The sequence below is a fragment of the Bos javanicus genome, chromosome X (assembly GCF_032452875.1).
Source record: "Bos javanicus breed banteng chromosome X, ARS-OSU_banteng_1.0, whole genome shotgun sequence".
NCBI lineage: Eukaryota > Metazoa > Chordata > Mammalia > Artiodactyla > Bovidae > Bos > Bos javanicus.
This window is the reverse complement of record NC_083897.1, coordinates 34,085,820-34,104,073: the sequence shown is the minus strand read 5'-3', so window position 1 is coordinate 34,104,073 and position 18,254 is coordinate 34,085,820. Positions and strand designations below refer to the sequence as shown.

The window sequence follows — 18,254 nt, the reverse complement described above, 5'->3', positions numbered from 1 at the left end:
TTTACCTGTCTTTTATATTCAGATACTGGATCATAAACTTTCCATCCATTCACTGGAAATTTTTCTTTATAGTTGAAGGCAAAGAGTGTCTGGATACAAAAGCACAAAATAGACATGTTAGCATCTTTGCACTGTCACAGGCACACTACTAAAGCTTTTCATTCAGGTATGAGCTGAATGTATTGAGTCCTACTTTAATCTATAAAATTTTGTAAAACAACAAATTTGAAGTTTTCTTCATCATTACACAGAACTGACACACTTTAAGTACTCAATGTTAGTTACCAACAGAGAGAAAAGAGATAAAGGAAACCTCTGGAAGAAAGAATAACTAAACATGACATTTTTAGACTGCCACGAAGGCATTCAGACCCACACAAAAAGAAGGTTATTTCCATGTACTTACCTGCCCATTGGAAAGAGGAAATGCATGTTTGTTGAGGTTTTCAAATATCCCGAGTTTACTCTGTTCTTCCTGTTTATAAGCAAGTCGCAAGTTCCTCATATCCTGTCAAACAATTAGCAAAATTCATTTATTCAACATGTATTGAGTACCTATGAGGTAGACCCCATGGTATGAAGAGACAAAATATTTTTATTCATTTCTCACAAAACATAGTTGGCCCTCCATATCTGCACACTCCATACCCGCAAATTCACCCAAGCATGGATTAAAAACATTGGGGAAAAAAGTTCCAAAACACACAATTTGTCAAGCAACTATTTACATAGCACTGACATAGCACTAGGTATTTAAAATGATGTAGAGATGGTCTAAAGTACGCAGGAGGATGTGCAGAGACTGTATACAAATATGATGCCATTTTACATTTGGGCATTCATGTCTCCAGATGTTGGTATTTGCTGGCGAGGGGGTGTCCTGTAACTAGTCCCTGGTAGACACCGAGTGGTGACTGGACTCCATTTTACTCCAACTAACAAAAGGCAATTCACAAAACACCTCCAACAAGATAATAAATTGAGGAAAATGGAACAAAGGGGAGGTGTTAGAGGGGAAAACTCATCAGATGGAACCAGGAGTAAGGTTAATACATAAAAGTGGTACATCAAGTGCTGTGCCCTTCTGTGCTAAAGGTGTGCCATAAACTCAGTTCTGGCTTAAGCTGCTCAAAGAGTCAATTATGGAATTCGCACCATCCATCAATAGAAATGCAACAGAGGTTTCTCCTCTGAACTCAGAGCAAGGATTCTGTGTCATGTAGAGACGGTGACTCTCAGTGACTTCCTTACAGAAATTACAATGTTGCTTCTCAAGATGAGTATCTGAAAGCCCCCTGCCACACAACCTGTCAGCCTGAAGCCCAAGTGGAAGTTGTCAGAAGCAAGGCCGACAAGGTGGCTCAAAGGGTACAATGTCTTCCCAGGACTGCCTTGAGCACTACCCCCTGACCTTTCTAAGCCTACACTCTCCGTTAAAACACAAGAATCTCATTCTTTAATCTTACACGGAATTCAAAAATAAATATGACCACAAACAAATTAAAGCAAAAGCAATTGGGGAAGTGAGGAAGGTATTGCTGTGGTATTATTTGTAACAGTGAAAGAATGGAAATAACCTAAATGCCCATCAATAAATAAGGGCTGGGTCAATGAACTACAGTACCACTGATGGCACACTACAGAGCTAATGAAAACAACAAGTGGCTCATTAGGTACTGCTAGCAAGGAATTCCAAGATAATAGTTGAGGGGGGTAAGAAAGGTGCAGAACAATGAGTGTAACACACGACCATTCACATTTTCAGACACAGGCTTGTATGCAGAGGCCATCTATGGAAACCAGTGCCAGTGGGTGCCTGCAGAGTGGATCAGGGTGGCTGGAGAGAAACACTTTTTGCTACACAGTTTTTGTACTTTTTGAATTGCATATCAGCTGTTTAAGCATGGTCCTGGCAATTCTACACTGAAGAACATTTTAAAACTGCTTTTCACAAAGGCTCGCCTTGACCACACACACACACACAAATATCGTAGGAAAGCAGCTACAGGACACCTGCCTAAGTGACATAACTTCCTGCTGTGCCATCCCGCCAAGCTACTCTGGCTACACACGTGCTCCCCAGTTGCTGACTGAGCTGACTTACTATTTAGGATTGCTCAGCTCAGAGGGAGAAGGTGATGGCACCCCACTCCAGTACTCTTGCCTGGAAAATCCCATGGATGGAGGAGCCTGGTAGGCTGCAGTCCATGGAGTCGCGAAGAGTCGAACACGACTGAGCAACTTCAATTTCCCTTTTCACTTTCATGCATTGGAGAAGGAAATGGCAACCCACTCCAGTGTTCCTGCCTGGAGATTCCCAGGGACGGGGGAGCCTGGTGGGCTGCCGTCTATGGGGTCGCACAGAGTCAGACACGACTGAAGCGACTTAGCAGCAGCAGCAGCTCAGAGGCAAAGGCATTGCCAGCAAAGACAGAGCATGTGTGAAGCCCCAGGAATCTGAGTGTGGCAAGGGTTGGCGGGGTCCAAGGCGGGTGGGAGCAACTATAGGAATGGGATGGCAAGAACAAGGGGAGGCGGGCTGGAGTGGGAGCTGCCAAGGAAAGCAAGCCCGCTCACACCACGGGTTCTCCGTGTTTTCCCTCTAGCCCAAGGGTAACGGGCAGCTACTGAAGAGTTCTCAGTAGGGAAATGACCTGTTCCACAATTACAGAATTGACTCACCTACCCCACCCTCGGCTTTAAGTTCTGCAAAGGATTCCCACTGCTCTGCCTGCGGAGAATCCTGGAGAATCAGGACTGCCACCATGGACCCAAGGAGAGGACAGCCACATGTTGCTCGAGGGATGCTACGAAGCCAGCAGATTTCTGAGCCAGCATAGTAAAGGCTTATTTGAAAACATGGGCTCAACTGCAGTCTAGGGCCAACCAGCAAGAGCTTCATTCAGAGATATGATGGAGGCAGACAGACTGGCAGGAATCTAATCCAAACCCCAAACTGGGAAGGGACCTGGATGGTGCTGCAGGCAGGATCTCTTGCCTGGTATTTTAGGTGAGGTTGTTAGTGAACTGTATTCCACAAGGCAAAGTCATTGGAACAAAGTATCAGTTAAGATGTTTCTTAAATGACTTTGTTGTTGTTCAGTTGCTCATTTGCTCAGTTGTATCCTACTCTTTGCAACCCCATGGACTGCAGCATGCCAGGCTCCTCTGTCCTCCATCACCCAGAGTTGGCTCAAATTCATGTTCATCTTTAATGATTAGTCCTCACCAAAGCTGTCACACAAATTTTACTTAATCCATTGGAGGAAAAGGACAAAATCAAAATTAAGCATGGCTCAGGTGCAAATTCCAACAAGAAACTCAACTGTGTTTTTAAGCACAGAATTTATGAATATTGTTGTCCCTTTAGGGATTCCTGGGTAGCTCAGTAGTAAAGAATCCACCTGCCAATGAAGGAGACACAGGAGATGCGGGTTTGGTCCCTGGGTCAGGAAGATCCCCTGGAGGAGGAACTGGCAACCCATTCCAGTATTGTTGCCTGGAAAATCCCATGGACAGAGGAGCCTGGCAAGATACAGTCCATGGGGTCGCAAAGAGTAGGACATGACTGAGCAACTGAGCACACACATGCCCACTGTCCCTTTAGGAAGTCTCTGACTGAAAACTAGTCTTATAATGACAAATTGCAAAAAAAAAATACTGATCTCTGCTTTCCACTGGATTTCTCTGAAATGTAACAAATCATGTCACCACCTAGGTTACAGGTCCATGTTAATTGGAACACTTCAACAGAAAAGAAGCAGTTTATTTTTCTGGAGTTGAGCTGTAGGAGTTGCTTGTAAAATAAATAACCCAATCAAAAAATGGGCCAAAGGACTAAATAGACAATTCTCCAAAGAAGACATACAGATGGCTAACAAACACATGAAAAGATGCTCAACATCACTCATTATCAGAGAAATGCAAATCAAAACTACTACGAGGTACCACTTCACGCCAGTCAGAATGGCTGCGATCCAAAAGTCTACAAGCAATAAATGCTGGAGAGGGTGTGGAGAAAAGGGAACTCTCTTACACTGTTGGTGGGAATGCAAACTAGTACAGCCACTATGGAGAACAGTGTGGAGATTCCTTAAAAAACTGGAAATAGAACTGCCTTATGATCCAGCAATCCCACTGCTGGGCATACACACTGAGGAAACCAGAAGGGAAAGACACACGTGTACCCCAATGTTCATCGCAGCACTTTTTATAATAGCCAAGACATGGAAGCAACCTAGATGTCCATCAGCAGATGAATGGATAAGAAAGCTGTGGTACATATACACAATGGAGTATTACTCAGCCATTAAAAAGAATACATTTGAATCAGTTCTAATGAGATGGATGAAACTGGAACTTATTATACAGAGTGAAGTAAGCCAGAAAGAAAAACACCAGTACAGTATACTAACGCATATATATGGAATTTAGAAAGATGGTAACAATAACCCTGTGTACGAGACAGCAAAAGAGACACCGATGTATAGATCAGTCTTATGGACTCTGTGGGAGAGGGAGAGGGAGAGGGTGGGGAGATTTGGGAGAATAGCATTGAAACATGTATAATATCATGTATGAAACGAGTCACCAGTCCAGGTTCGATGCACAGTACTGGATGCTTGGGGCTGGTGCACTGGGACGACCCAGAGGGAGGGTAGGGGAGGGAGGAGGGAGGAGGGTTCAGGATGGGGAACGCGGGTATACCTGTGGGGGATTCATATTGATATTTGGCAAAACTAATACAATATTGTAAAGTTTAAAAATAAAATAAATTAAAAAAAAAAGAAGCAGTTTACTTCAACAGCTTATATAATGGTCTGAATTGGTTGATGAAAGGTTGAAGAGGTTTGTGTCCTGAAGACATCTGAGCGACTAACGTCCAAATTATTCTTACTATCCAAGAGCCCAAGGATGTTCCAGCTGGCCGCCCCATCTCAGTTTCTCTCCGTCTGCACAGTACCTTGCACACAATCTCTATGCCACAAGAGTTGTCTCCATGGCTTTGTGCTCCAATCTTCTCAACTCTGCTGATCACTCCCAGGGGGACTTCGAGGACGAAATGTGGGTCCTGGGTTAACAGATGAACATGAATGCCAATCAGTGTCAGTCAACAGAGTTTTCCAACTCAAGTCTTCACTGGCTAAAAACATGTTTGCTTATTACTTTGATTTTCGTCTCGGTTCTGGCTAAGACACTAAGGTCTGGTTTATCACCTGCTTGGTGATGTAGATGTCAAGAGTATAATTAAACCCCACCCCCCACCCCCGTGAAAGTGTTACTTTAATGGCCTTTTTTTTTCCAACATACAAAATCTGCTTGCACATCTTAAAATGGGCACATTTTAAAACTGACTCTCAGTTCCTCTCAGAGTGGTAAGATTTCAGGATACTTTTTACTATCTTCATTATGTGCTTTCTTCTGCAGCATTGTAAAAAATAAAACTGATTTTTAAATACTCACTCTCTCTACATTCTTGAAGTACATCTTAAAGTCCGTCACTGTCAGCGTGCCAGTCACTGCTCCCACAAATGGGCAGATATACATGACATCTTTCACTGAAAGAAAAAACCCAAAATAGCATCTAGTGCCATTGGCTTGTGTTTCAATAAATCTTAACATGAGTTTCCACAAATATGTGATTCTAGTTTTCTAGGAAATTAAATTTTTTCATTACCTTAAACAAAGGCATAGATGGATAATCTTCTAACAAAATTCCATTTTTAAAACAAAAGTCTGATTTGCTACTTAATGAGGTTTTAAGTAAAGAGCCTCATAATAAGTTACATTTTGTCATTTCTTTCCAAAGAGTTCACATTTTCCCTGAGTGATAAATTAATCACATTCAAAAACATATTAATTAAACTCTGAAGATCCTGGGCTACATTTCATAAATCACTACTAATGAAAACTAACTAAAGCTAAACACTGTCCCCCGAAGCATCTCCAAAAAAACTGCTTTACAGATGGCAAAAACCAAAACCATGTCAATGAAGTGGGGAAAGAGTTCTTTGCTTCAAATTCTTCATCAGCTTCCATATTTCTTAATGTTTATATCAATATCAACATCCTTTATATCAAAATCAACAACACATATGACTCCTATGAACGTTGGGAAGCTCACACCAGTCACAAAGATACCACATCTTCCCAATGTTCCCAAAGTGCTATTCCACTAAAAGTACCATTCCACTGAAAGCTCAAGAATGGACACAGTTACTGATGAATCCGAGGGGATAAATAACAGCACTAAAGCTGTCATTCAGCCAAGTTCTCAAAATACTTATATTAAACTTTTATAAAACTCATTATGTACTGAGTGGCTCTATTGTTGGGATTCTAGGTATAAATGACAAGATTCCTTACTACTCACCAGGTAACTAACCAACCCCTGAGGGATACTACACAGAAAATCACCACAGAGCCTGATAAATGCTATCAGAACCATGTGGACTTGATGTGATAAGAGGTCAGTAAAGGAATGACTTAATTCAGCAGGGAGGCTGGGGAAGGGGAAGGGAGGAGAGGTCAACAAGTTGCCAGAGGTTAGTTAGTGTGGCTGGGTCCAAGGGTGCATGAGGACGATGGGACATGAGGCCAGAGATGACCTGTTCATCAGAGTTCATGGCAGTATTATTTGTAATAGCCAAACAACAGAAACAACCCAAGTGTCTGTCAACAGGTGAACAGATCAGCACGCTGTGATGTATCCACACAATGGAATACGACTCAGCAATGAAAAGGAATGACTGCTGACCACAGCACTCACAATATGGGTGAATATCACAATAATTAAGCAGAATGAGATAAGCAGACATAAAGACATACTCAATGATGCCATTTCTATAAAACTCTAGAAAATATCAACAACCCTCTAGAGCTTGGGAAAGGGGAAGAAGGCATGGGTGAGAGGGATTATAAAGGGCCCTAAGGAAACTTCTGGGAGGTAATAAGTATGTTCATTATCTTGACTGTGATGGTGCTTTCCCAGGTGTATAAACGTGTCAAAACTCTTCACATTCACTTTAAATCTGTGTAGTCTGTTTGTCTGGAGTAGGAGAGGCATAACAGAATTAACTCTGCATTTTAGTCCCATCATTCCCAAAACAACACAGATGCAGGGCTAGAAACGCTCCCAGAGGACGAAAGGCCAGAGAGGCCGGTGGAGCACCAGGAGTGGATGAAGTTCCTGAAGCCCAAGAGAGAAACCGTTTCAAAACTCAGGTTGGGATGAACAGAGCCCAGAGCCAAGAGTAGGCTATCACAGAGGAATAATGTGTGTGAAGGTCCTGGCAGGAGAGCCCAGCTACTCAAACACAACATGACCATACTCCAGGACTGGGCACGTGCCTTTGGGAGGGAGCCAGGAGGGAAGAAGGCGACACCGAGCCTCACAAACCAGGCTGTCAACCCTAACCCTGGCAATCGTGAGGTGAAGTGGTCCCAGCTGGCTGCCCTCCCACCCAGCCTGGCACAGTGGACTGCCAGCTGAAATGCCTAGCCATCCACTGCAGGCCTCTGCCCTTATAAACCAGGGTGGGCACACATGCCCTTTTCCTGCACTAAAATTGTACTTTCTGGACTCTTAAAAGCCACTAAAATTTCTTTGCCAAGTTCTCTAAATTGCCATTGAAAGTATGATGTGGATCATCCTTCAGGACCTTTTCCTTCTAGTGAAGGCTTCCAACAAATCATCAAACTGACATCACCGTGAGAGTCTCACCTGCCTCAGTTCATGGGGCAAAGTTGGTACTGCCACCCAAGACTCGCTTGGAGCTTCAAGGGATCCTCTATAGGCCCTTGTCTCTTAGGGTCATGATGACATGAAGAAGGACAAGGTCTCATCCATTTGTCCCCAAATTAAATGGATCTGGCTGATCTTCAGCACATACATCACCTGTGCTTACGAGTAATGTGCCATGTCATTTTACGGATCTCCATAAGCAAAATGTACTCGTTAAACTTACCAATGGCCTTGATTGATTCTCCTGGTAAAAGTGGCGCTTCTTCCATCTGTGCCAGCTTATTTCCATCCCTTAGAGCCTGGCAAGAAACCAAACATGAGTAAATCTCCCTTTCCATCTGTAGACCTGGGAAGAATGGTAGTGCTCTGTGCTCTTGCTACGAGGCTACAGAAGCGTGCAAAATGTATGCCCCCCTCCCCTTACAAGACAATTTCAAAGCTCTGCATCACAGGACACCATGCTGCATAGTCGAACAAATTGTTACACATACTTAAAGTTCACAGTTAGAAAGCATTAATACAGAGATGGTTTGACATGACAGATAGATACTGTAATCACTACACAGACAGCTATTACAAGGTGCCTCCAGAATTTGGAAGTAAGGTCAAAAAAGGTTACCTTCTGAGCGTGAAACTAGTACAAATAAAATCATTAGATGCAGATGCTTAAGCAGCTGTAGAAATGGCTTAGCTATGAGAGTGTGTGGGAAACCCCAAAGTCTAATTTAAGAAAGCAGGGAGGGTCTATTACTAAGGAAAGCCCTACTTTATAAAGCCTTATTTTATAAAATAAGAAAGCTTCCCTACTCCAACCCAGCTTCCTGCAGCTGCACAACGCGCAGGAGGGAGGACAGGCGAGCATGCTTGTCAGTGTGTATACAGGCCACGAGAGTGCGCCCTCATCTGGCAGACAAGAGCATTTCATCCACTCCTGTGGAGCAGGCTGTGTTGTTCATCAGGCTTTTCTCCCCAGTCAGTTCACACTGCTGATTCCATGCTTACCGAGCAAATTCCTAAAGAGGTCTCAGGCTTCCTGTTACAATATCACCAGGAAAAGGATGTCTTGGATGGCTGGAAGGATACATGCCCACATTTCTAAATGTCCAGATTGGCACTATGAACCAACAGAGCCAGTCTCTGGCAAGCCTGGTTGGATAGCACCAGATAACTCAGGGGAGCTGAGAAAATGGTGTTCTTGAACTAAAAATCTAGGGACCACAGCCTGAACTTCGTGCCTATTCCAAGGTACTGCCACCTTGTCAGATACTGCCAAGAAAACCGATCACTTTCTCCGGGCATCTCTGACATAATGTGTCATGAATAAGAGTAAGGTTTTCAAAACCTCAGCAATTCCCAAGCTGTGTTTCATAGAGCACTAAATTCCCAAGAGATGCAAACAGGACTTATTTGGAAAAGTTTGGGAAATGCTGGGTTAAAGGAAACAAGTTTAGCTGGGTTCTTTTTTTTTTTTTTTTTTTTTTAGTGAGACAAATCTTTAGCATGTTAATGCAGGCCGAATCCGCCAGAGGGCGCTAGAGTATGCTGCATTTCCCCTACCTCGTCCATCAGGGGCTGCTTTCTCCAAAAAGTACCTGTTAACATCAGGAGGCCACTAGTGTTGGGCAGAAAACAGAGTAGATAGTCCTAAGTTTTCAACATAATTTTATGAAGCAAAATACTAAAACTGGTATCTTTTATAATTCTAGTCAAAATTATTGAAAATTCAAAATAATTATTTTTCACAGTTATAAGAGTAAGTAAGTGAAGTCGCTCAGTCGTGTCCGACTCTTTGCGACCCCAGAGACTGTAGCCTACCAGGCTCCTCTGTCCATGGGATTTTCCAGGCAATAGTACTGGAGTGGATTGCCATTTCCTTCTCCAAGTTATAAGAATACTTCAATATATTTTATAAAGGGTCTTAAAGGAACACTTAAAAACACTATATATAGTAGGTTCATCCAATTTTATAAAATAAGAAGGGAAAATGTCAAAATATAAAGAGCAAATTCAATGCTAAATGTTGATCAAATGATATTTGTTTGGGGAGGGCACAAAATGACACAGTTCCTCCTCCTCCTAGTGTTCATCATCACCTCCAAGCAATTTTACTCAGTTTAAACTTTTAGTCCAGATTGGTTTTTAAGATACTTCTCAACCAACATTTTTAGGGATGCAGAAAACTGTTAAAGGGGACACAGAGAATGTTTGTGGATACATTTATACTCATACCTGTTTTGGAAATACAGCTTTGACACAATAAAGCATAAACCAATATTTATACTTTTCAATGTCCAGTTTTAGAAACACTAAAAATCACCAATCTTCACAGAAGCCTTATTTTGAAAGTCTGCTTTCTTTAATTTATTGCCTAACCTAGTGACTGATTTTATAATATAGTTACAAAGTGAGAAAGCAATTTTAATCAATATTCAAGTTTTAAATAACTTCAAATGTTACACTTTTAAAGCTTATTTTAATGGCTAAATATTATCATATACACTTAAAATCGTTAACTGATATTCAAAAATAAATGGGAATAGGTTATTTTTAAATATATTTACTAAAGCAAGCTGTTCTAATCAACTGAATTTGGAAGAGGTGGGGGAAAGTCTGATTCACTTTATAGCAAGTCACTTCACACACTTTCAAGTCCTCAACCCAGGACTAACTAATAAGATGCCATTGATGGGAGGCAGCAGTGACTGGACCATTTTGAGAATGTACAAGACTCTCAAGATAGAGGCTAGGGATCAAAGGTTTCTCTTCTAACAGTCACGTTAAATCTGGCGTGAAATATTCGTGCATTTATATGAGGCATGAAACGTGTTGATGGGATAGAGACAAACCTCTCACTAAAAATAGTTAAATCTGGGACGTGCTTTGTACATGATGAAAAGGCAACTATCAGAATAAAACAAATCATTGATCCCACTGCTTCAGATCTCCCTATAAAAAGTTCACTGTGTACAGGAAAGACATTCAGCTTTAGCATAGGAATTCGAGAGGAGAATGGATCTTAAAGCCTCATTGTTTTGTGAGGACAGTAGATTCCCTCTAAAAAGCCGGTGTTAGGAGATAGGACGCACACTTGTGCTATATTAAGCTTTGACTGCAACTTCCAAGTTGCACAGGACATGATTTGACCCTTGATTTATCCAACCCATGTACATCATCAAAGAGGAATGTTCTTATGGATAAAATATGTCTCGTGAATACACCCAGCCCTCTTGGGGCCTCTGCTCCAAGTGTTGCCCGGTTGAGGAATTCTCTCTGATGATCTTAGCCCAGACCTCTGCTGGTGACCCATAAGGTCACCAACTTGCTGGCTCTCCACTGCCTTCTCCTCTTGAACCCAGGCTGCTGGGTGGATAGTTTCTGTAACAGTTGCCTGCCGAAAGCAGTGGTTTTCAAATGGGCCTCTGCAAGGTACTTCCAAGGTCACCAAAGGAGGGTGGGCTGGGCAAAGGGACAGCTGAGCACTGGGAGTTTGCCATGCTTCCCTGGAGCAGCTCCTCTAGAGGTTTCATATACTCAGTTTCTACATAAGCTTTGGGAAAAACTCTGCTACATTAAATCTCTCCAGAGTCCAGAGGTAGTGAGCAAAGAGTAAGTACTGAAGAAACCTCGATGAATGATTTTTTTTTTCTTCTACAAAATACATGGAACTCATTCCATAAACACCTACAGCATGCTAGGTGCTGTGCTGGGTACAGACCTTGCAAATTTGAATAAAGCAAAGTCTGCACCCTTGAGGAGCACCCTGAGTGTGTGCATCTGCCCCTCTAAGTCTTTGTGAAGGCGCTACAGAATCGTGTTGTGACTGAGGCTCATTATTCCCATCAGTAAATCTACTTGGGAAAACTGAGAGGCAGAGATGAACAAATTTCTGGTTGACAAAATGTTGGATAAACCAATTTTTGCAAATAATGTCATAATGGAATCTACCAAACTTGGACAGGAGAGTGCTACTGTAGTGGAAAAAGCATTTGCTGGTTGCCTAGAAATCTAGTATGAAATGGCTTCTAAATGCACGGTCTGTAACTACAAACAGATGAACATGTACAACTTGCCACCTGATCAGCTTCAGCTTCAGAAGGGTAGCCATTGTGTTCTTCCTGAATCTCCTGCACAGCACCAGGTGCATGGACAAGAAAAGGCAAAGGGGGCGGGGGGGGGGAGAGAAACACGTGCAAACAGACAGGTGAAAGGACAGAAGTTCTTTCTTAAAGAGACAGTAAGCATGTAACACACCTTTCATGGTTTTGCAAATCCCAACATTTTCCCCCTTGGAGTTAAGGAAAGAACATGGAGGCCATCTATAGCATCCTCAGCCTAAAATGGAGTATCTACTCTGTGTTTGTGTTGGGGTGTAAAATGAAAAGCAACAAACATCATGGGTTACACAGAATGTACTGTCTTTTTAAAATCAAGCAATACTGCAGCGTACAGCAAAGAATCAAAATCATAGATGCATAACATGCTCATAAAAAAGAAAACAGACCACAGAGACCAGGCAGCCACCAAAATCCAGCCAAAATCCAAAGGCGGTTCGTAGACATGTGTTTTTAAAAGGAACTATTATGTTGCCCAGAGGTCAATGCCACTGGAATTAACAACATTTCCACACATGCACATGTGCATATCACATGCTGGGGTCATACATATGCAGATACATACAAATGCTCTGTTACTTATTGCTTATTGCTAATTAAATACTGTGATTTATGACTCAAAATCATATTAAATCTTTCTAATTACAGTATCAACGTGCTTCAAAAAATAGCTAAAATATCACATATCTTTATCTAAATTTTCCAATATCTTTACATGTATTACTATTCTTAATTTCTTTATAGAATGAGTTTTTGAAACCGTAAAAACTTGGACTTTTAGTTTAGCCTGTGGTATAATGAGCATGAATATTGAAGATGACAAAATTATAACCCCTTTTAAAAGTTATATCAAGTCTCTGAGGCTGAAAATATTAAAATTTAGCATCAATATATTTTTCCTTCAAGAAACTTTGATCCCAAGGACTATATTTCTTTAAAAGGCAATCAGTGAATAAGTAGCAAAGCTTTAAAAGAATTTACTCTTCCCACCTTTCATTTTTGTCAGTAAAATAAAATAGCTACTTAAAATATTTTTATACTTTATCATCAGGTTGAATTTAGTACACGGTACTGCTACCCTTCAGAGCAGGACAAATTGTTAAACACAGCCAGTTTTTTGAAATTTCCATTTTTTTAATACAAAGAAAATGGAATCATTCTTTGATAAAACTTTTAAAAACAGAAGAATGAATGACCAAACAACAACCAAAAAAAAAAAAAAAAAAAAACCCACATAGCATTTAAAAGTCCATGCAAGTGTAAAGCCAAACACTAGTAGTTAACAATGTGAATCAATGAAAGAAAATGATGCCCATGAGCAAAAGAAAACGTGGTGAAAACAAAATTAAACAAAGATAAACCTACTAGAATCCAAGAATTTGATTTAACCTGCTTATTTTTAAAAGTTTAAAACTAAAGTCACTAAATGATTCTGTCAAAATCCACATTGTTTTCATTTAATGGAACAAGGTTAATTTTCAACATCTGATACTCAGGTTTAAATGCATGCACATTACCAATCTTTGTCTTGCTTTATGAATATTCTGAAATAAAGGGAAGGAAAATCATGAGGAAAATATAAACTATAATCCACTAGCTCTAACAGCTACGTCTGTATTTTAAGAAATACTAAATGGGGCTGATTTTGCTAAATTCATCTTCGAGATTAGCACTTCTGCTTTTGGGATTCAGCATGCAAACATGAAATCTTACTTGATCTTGTAATCAAGACTTGAAATCTTAGATTGCCTACTCAGGATGGACAACTGACCACTTTGTTGTTTTTCTTGTTAATAAATACTCTAGCATGAATTATGTGATGAACAAGGTTAAATGAACAGGACTCTATAGGCCTAGACTTATAAACCCCATGCCATGAATACCCACTTGGTCAGAATTCCTGTAACACAACAAAAGTCAGTACTGCACAGTGGAAACAAATTTTAGCATCCTGCCCTCACACACATTGGCTTTTTCGCATATGAAAACATCATAACAAATAAAGCATTTCTAGTGAACACTGAAAGCTATGACACAGCAGAGCGAATTGATCTGAGTGACTCATAAAACCAGTGAGAAGGCAAAGAATACTAAATAGACTAAGTGTCCGATAAAGCACAGAGACACACAAGGCGGAGGCCCATGTGCTGAAAACCAAATATCCTTACCCTTATATCAGGCCTCCTGAAAACCTGTCAGTTAAAACACAGAACATCATCATCATGGACACATCACTATTGACCTGTGAAAGATGCTGTTAAGTTCTCCAGCCCATGCTCTAAGAAACATCGTAATACTCCAAATAAAACCCAGCAGGTCGATGCTAACATGTTTGCCCTCTAAGTTTCATTCAATATCCAATCAATCCTAACACATTTGTCTTGTAATTTGCAGGCAAGTCTATGATTTGGAGAAACTTATCGCCCTTAGCCTAAGACAAACTACATTATTTTAAATACAAACCCCTTCTGTCAAGGGCTATTACAAGACAGTGTGAACAGGCTGTGTTTGAAAAGTTCATTTGTGTGTCTGTTTGGAATACTGAACACATTTTCCCCATAGAAACAATGATATAAAAAGGTGGTTCTGCTCCCAAACCATCCCACAGAAACAAAACAAAACCGAACCAAGAAACCACAAAAACGTCCACAGCTGGCGCGGAGCACAGCTCAGCCACGGTGTTAATGGGATCACAAAGCCTAGTTAAGCACAATCTTAATCTGGTTTCTATAGGAATTCTATTTCCAATTTGCACTTGGGACTCCAGAAATAAACCCCCTGATATGGCCGCCCCAGAGGTAGAAGTTGCCTCTCTCACGTTAGCCCAGCCCCGATTGCTGCACATGGAAACGTGCAGCAGGAGCATTCGGGAAACGGCCCAGAGAACCAATGGAACTTTTGAAAAGCGAACAGTGCTAACAGTCTGAGGAAGGCTTGAATCATCTGTTCCTCACTCTCAACTCTGAAATCCGATCATCATTACATACAATAGAATGCCAGAGGTTCTATGGAAAACATCATTAAAAAAAAAAAAATCACTGGAGGTTCTTATTAGCTTCACAGGTTTTACTCAGGATAGATAAGAGGATCACGTGAATATGAGGACACACTTCAGAAAACATCATTGTATCGCTATTAAAAGAAAATACTCTTTGAAGTAAAAAAGGTGTCGGAACTAAGGGATGTTATAGCTCAAAGGGAATTAAAGCCCAGAAATTCCTAAATATAGACTATTTAGGCTAAGCTGAAATCTGCCCCTTTTTTTGAGGAGGTGGTGGTGATGAATATGTTTATCTTAATTGTGGTGATAGTGCCACAAGGGGGCACCTATCAAAAACTCATCAATCTGTATACTTTAAATATGTGACATTTATCATTTGTTAATTACAACAGAAAAGTTAGTACAAAATACATAATATACACGCTTATGTTAATTTTGAAAAAACTCAAAATGGGACATCCATGGTAATAAAAAGTCAAAATAGAGAGGCTCCCCTCCCCAGCTTCATTTGTCAGTGATAACCACATTTAATGAGAATTTTTAAAATTATGCCTCCATAACCATAAATATGGTTACATCACTACTTCTTTTTTCACTTAGTTAATATTTATTCATCTATTTCAGAAGCATAACTAAAATTGCATTCAATTCCAGCAGTACATTTCACACATACATACACAGCATACCATGAAAATGATGTATTACTTAATACTTAAAGTTTTAGTATTTATAATTAGAAACAACAGAGGAGTTCAGTGATGAGGCACAAATGTCTAAAAGACTGAGGTATTATTTATTTCAATGAGATATAGGGATAGGGAGTATCATGACTTACGAGATAAAGTGAGCATTGTGACTAGCACGTTCCTAGAACATATATGAATTTTTTATTAAAATCATTATATAAGGTGAAAATTCATAAAAGGTAATAGTTTCATGTGTGTGTGTAAGTTAAGTTCCAAATTTGCTTTGCTATATAAATCATAAAAATTTCCTTGAAGGTAAGAACATTTTTTAGGTAGAGAGTTGGCATGCAACTTAAGATCTATATACATTTGTATATTATCTGACTATAACATAAATCATATTACCAGAATTTTTAAATGATGACAAAAACTGAACATAAATTATTAAATCGTGGAAGAGTTTGGAAAGTTTCATTATATAATGTGTAAATGATACCACTACTTCTTGACTTGTTAGTTTCAAACAGTAGCTAGTAACCTAGCTAGATGAGGAAACATGTTTTCTCACACTACTCCCTCCCTCTTCCCAATCTGCTGATTGAAATTGTAATTTCTAGTCCTTTTATTGTCGTTCTGCAGCAGCTGCATCATTAAAAAAAAATCATGAAATGATTTTTCGGTGGCAGCCATTCTTCTAGGAACCTTGTACGTACTAACATTTTATTCTCGGAACAACCTTGTGAGATAAAAACTATCATGGGCCCCATTTTCTGATGAGAAACCCAAGGAACAGTTAAGTAATCTGGCCAAGTTCAAGGTGTAGAGCAAGTACTTATACCCAGATAGTCTGCTACACCACCTCAGTGTGGTGCGGTGTAATTAATGCACAGGAACTAAAGCCATCCAATGTACTTCCACTCCCTCTTAACTCCCTCCAGGGTGGGTGAAGAAAGCAACAGTATGACCTCTTCCCTCGCTTCTCCTTGCTCCCTCCAAACCTCCACTCCAGCATGTTTATTTTCACATTTGCTCTGAGACTGCAATTAATTTTGTAATGTTTTGTCTATAAAGAGATAGTAACAATTGACAACTAAAAAACAGCACTACAAGCAGCATCCCTGGGCCTTACATGTGAATGTGATTCTGATCAAAGGTAGAGACCAGTGGTTTGAAGTCAGGAGGCCTGGAGCCTCTCTCTGCGTGCCCGCACCCAGCCTCAGTTTCTACACGTACAAAAGGAGAGGAGTCTACAAATGGCTGTGAGGTCCTGTCCAGTCCCCAAACCCTAGGAGCCACTTAAGCTTCCTTGGAAGAGTTCAGAAAACTCGGTGTGGGGGTGGGGGGCAGCAATCAGCACAATGGTTAAAGCACAGCTCAGAAGTCAAATCCTGCAACCAGCGCTGATGGCCCTCAAGACCTCAGGCAGCTGCACAAGCTGTATCATTTTTTACATCATTTATCCTATAAGGAACTGGTAAACCTGTTTACCTGGGTTCTGTCAGTTGTTCTAGCAAATGATCGAACTCAGGGAGGGAGTTGTGGGCGCCCCCCAATTTGTAGCCAAGCCAAGCAGAAGTTCCAGGTAACCTGGGAACCCACTACCTGAAACTAGAAAACTGAAGTGAGAAGTTTTGTGAACTAAGCCCTTAACCTGTGGGGTCTGCACTAACTCCAGTGAGTATCACAACCGAATTGAATTGTAGAACACTCATCTGGTGTGGGAGAATTTGCCAGTGTGGGAACAAACCCACACATCTGGTGTCACAAGTGTTCTAAGTGGGTGGGGATTCCAACCTAAGCTGACTGTTGTCAGTATGATGCTCTTCATCTCTACACAGCCCCACCTAAACCTGTTCCCTTTCTGAGTTGGCTGACCAAGGGCCTCAAGGCTCATGCCCAGAATGCCCTGTTCTGCCTGTCTGGCTCCTCCCACCACACCTTGTTTCCTTGTCTATTGCAACACTGACCACAGTTCAACTTGTACTGTACTTTTTTTTGAGTCTCTTTCCTCTATTATGAATTCCATGCAGCCCAGCCCCTGTGCACATTAGGTACTCACATCACATTTTTGGAAGTGGACCTGTGTTCAGCAATTATAATACACCCTTCTTGTACTCATTTTTACATATCATATACATTTTCATAGAGTAATAGCATACCATAAATGAGCACTGCATGCATTAAGCCTCTGCTATAACATCCACTTTACAGATGAGAACACTTGAGGCTCAGCAAGATAAAGTAACTTGTTGAGCAGCTAGTCAGGTACAGGGTGGGACTCAAGGCAAAGTGCCCTGACTCCAAATTTTATGACCTTTTTGATAAACCATATGATTCTAAGTCAAATATCAGTTTTTTAATAAATGTGTTATCTTTGAGCCTATGCCTCTAAGGGTTTCTTTCCATGAAAAGACTGTAATAGTGGAGTAAAAACATTCTAACATTTTTTTTGCATAATTATATGCTTCATTTAAATAATACTTCTGATATATCATGACTTGTTGGAAATATTAATCAAAATTTATTCTACATGCAATATAGAGTCATTCAGCAGTCTATAAAAATCTTGATCTTTTAAAAATTTAATTTCTAATTTTGAGATAACTGCTGATTCATAAGCGGTTGTAAGATTAAGAGAGATTCCATGTACCATGTCACCAAATTTTAGTTGTATATTATAAAACTACAGAGAACAATACCAGAACCAGGGC

The 18,254-nt window shown here is 40.5% G+C and overlaps 1 protein-coding gene across 6 annotated transcripts in view; it reads right to left on the bottom strand.

Moving 5' to 3' along the window:
* The window catches only part of MTMR1 (myotubularin related protein 1), a 61,018-nt gene that overhangs the window by 29,592 nt on the left and 13,172 nt on the right, over window positions 1–18,254 (bottom strand). For 2 of the 6 annotated variants that reach the window (XM_061408714.1, XM_061408711.1), the window contains exons 3-9: window positions 14,025–14,048; window positions 13,374–13,400; window positions 7,968–8,043; window positions 5,464–5,558; window positions 4,964–5,071; window positions 407–508; window positions 6–89 (exon numbers count right to left, since the gene is read on the bottom strand). In XM_061408714.1, the coding sequence (XP_061264698.1) occupies window positions 6–89; window positions 407–508; window positions 4,964–5,071; window positions 5,464–5,558; window positions 7,968–8,043; window positions 13,374–13,400; window positions 14,025–14,048 (516 nt within the window). Of the gene's footprint in view, window positions 1–5; window positions 90–406; window positions 509–4,963; window positions 5,072–5,463; window positions 5,559–7,967; window positions 8,044–11,817; window positions 11,869–13,373; window positions 13,401–14,024; window positions 14,049–18,254 lie in introns of all 6 variants that reach the window. The other 4 variants (XM_061408713.1, XM_061408715.1, XM_061408712.1 and 1 more) reach the window with 3 other exon arrangements.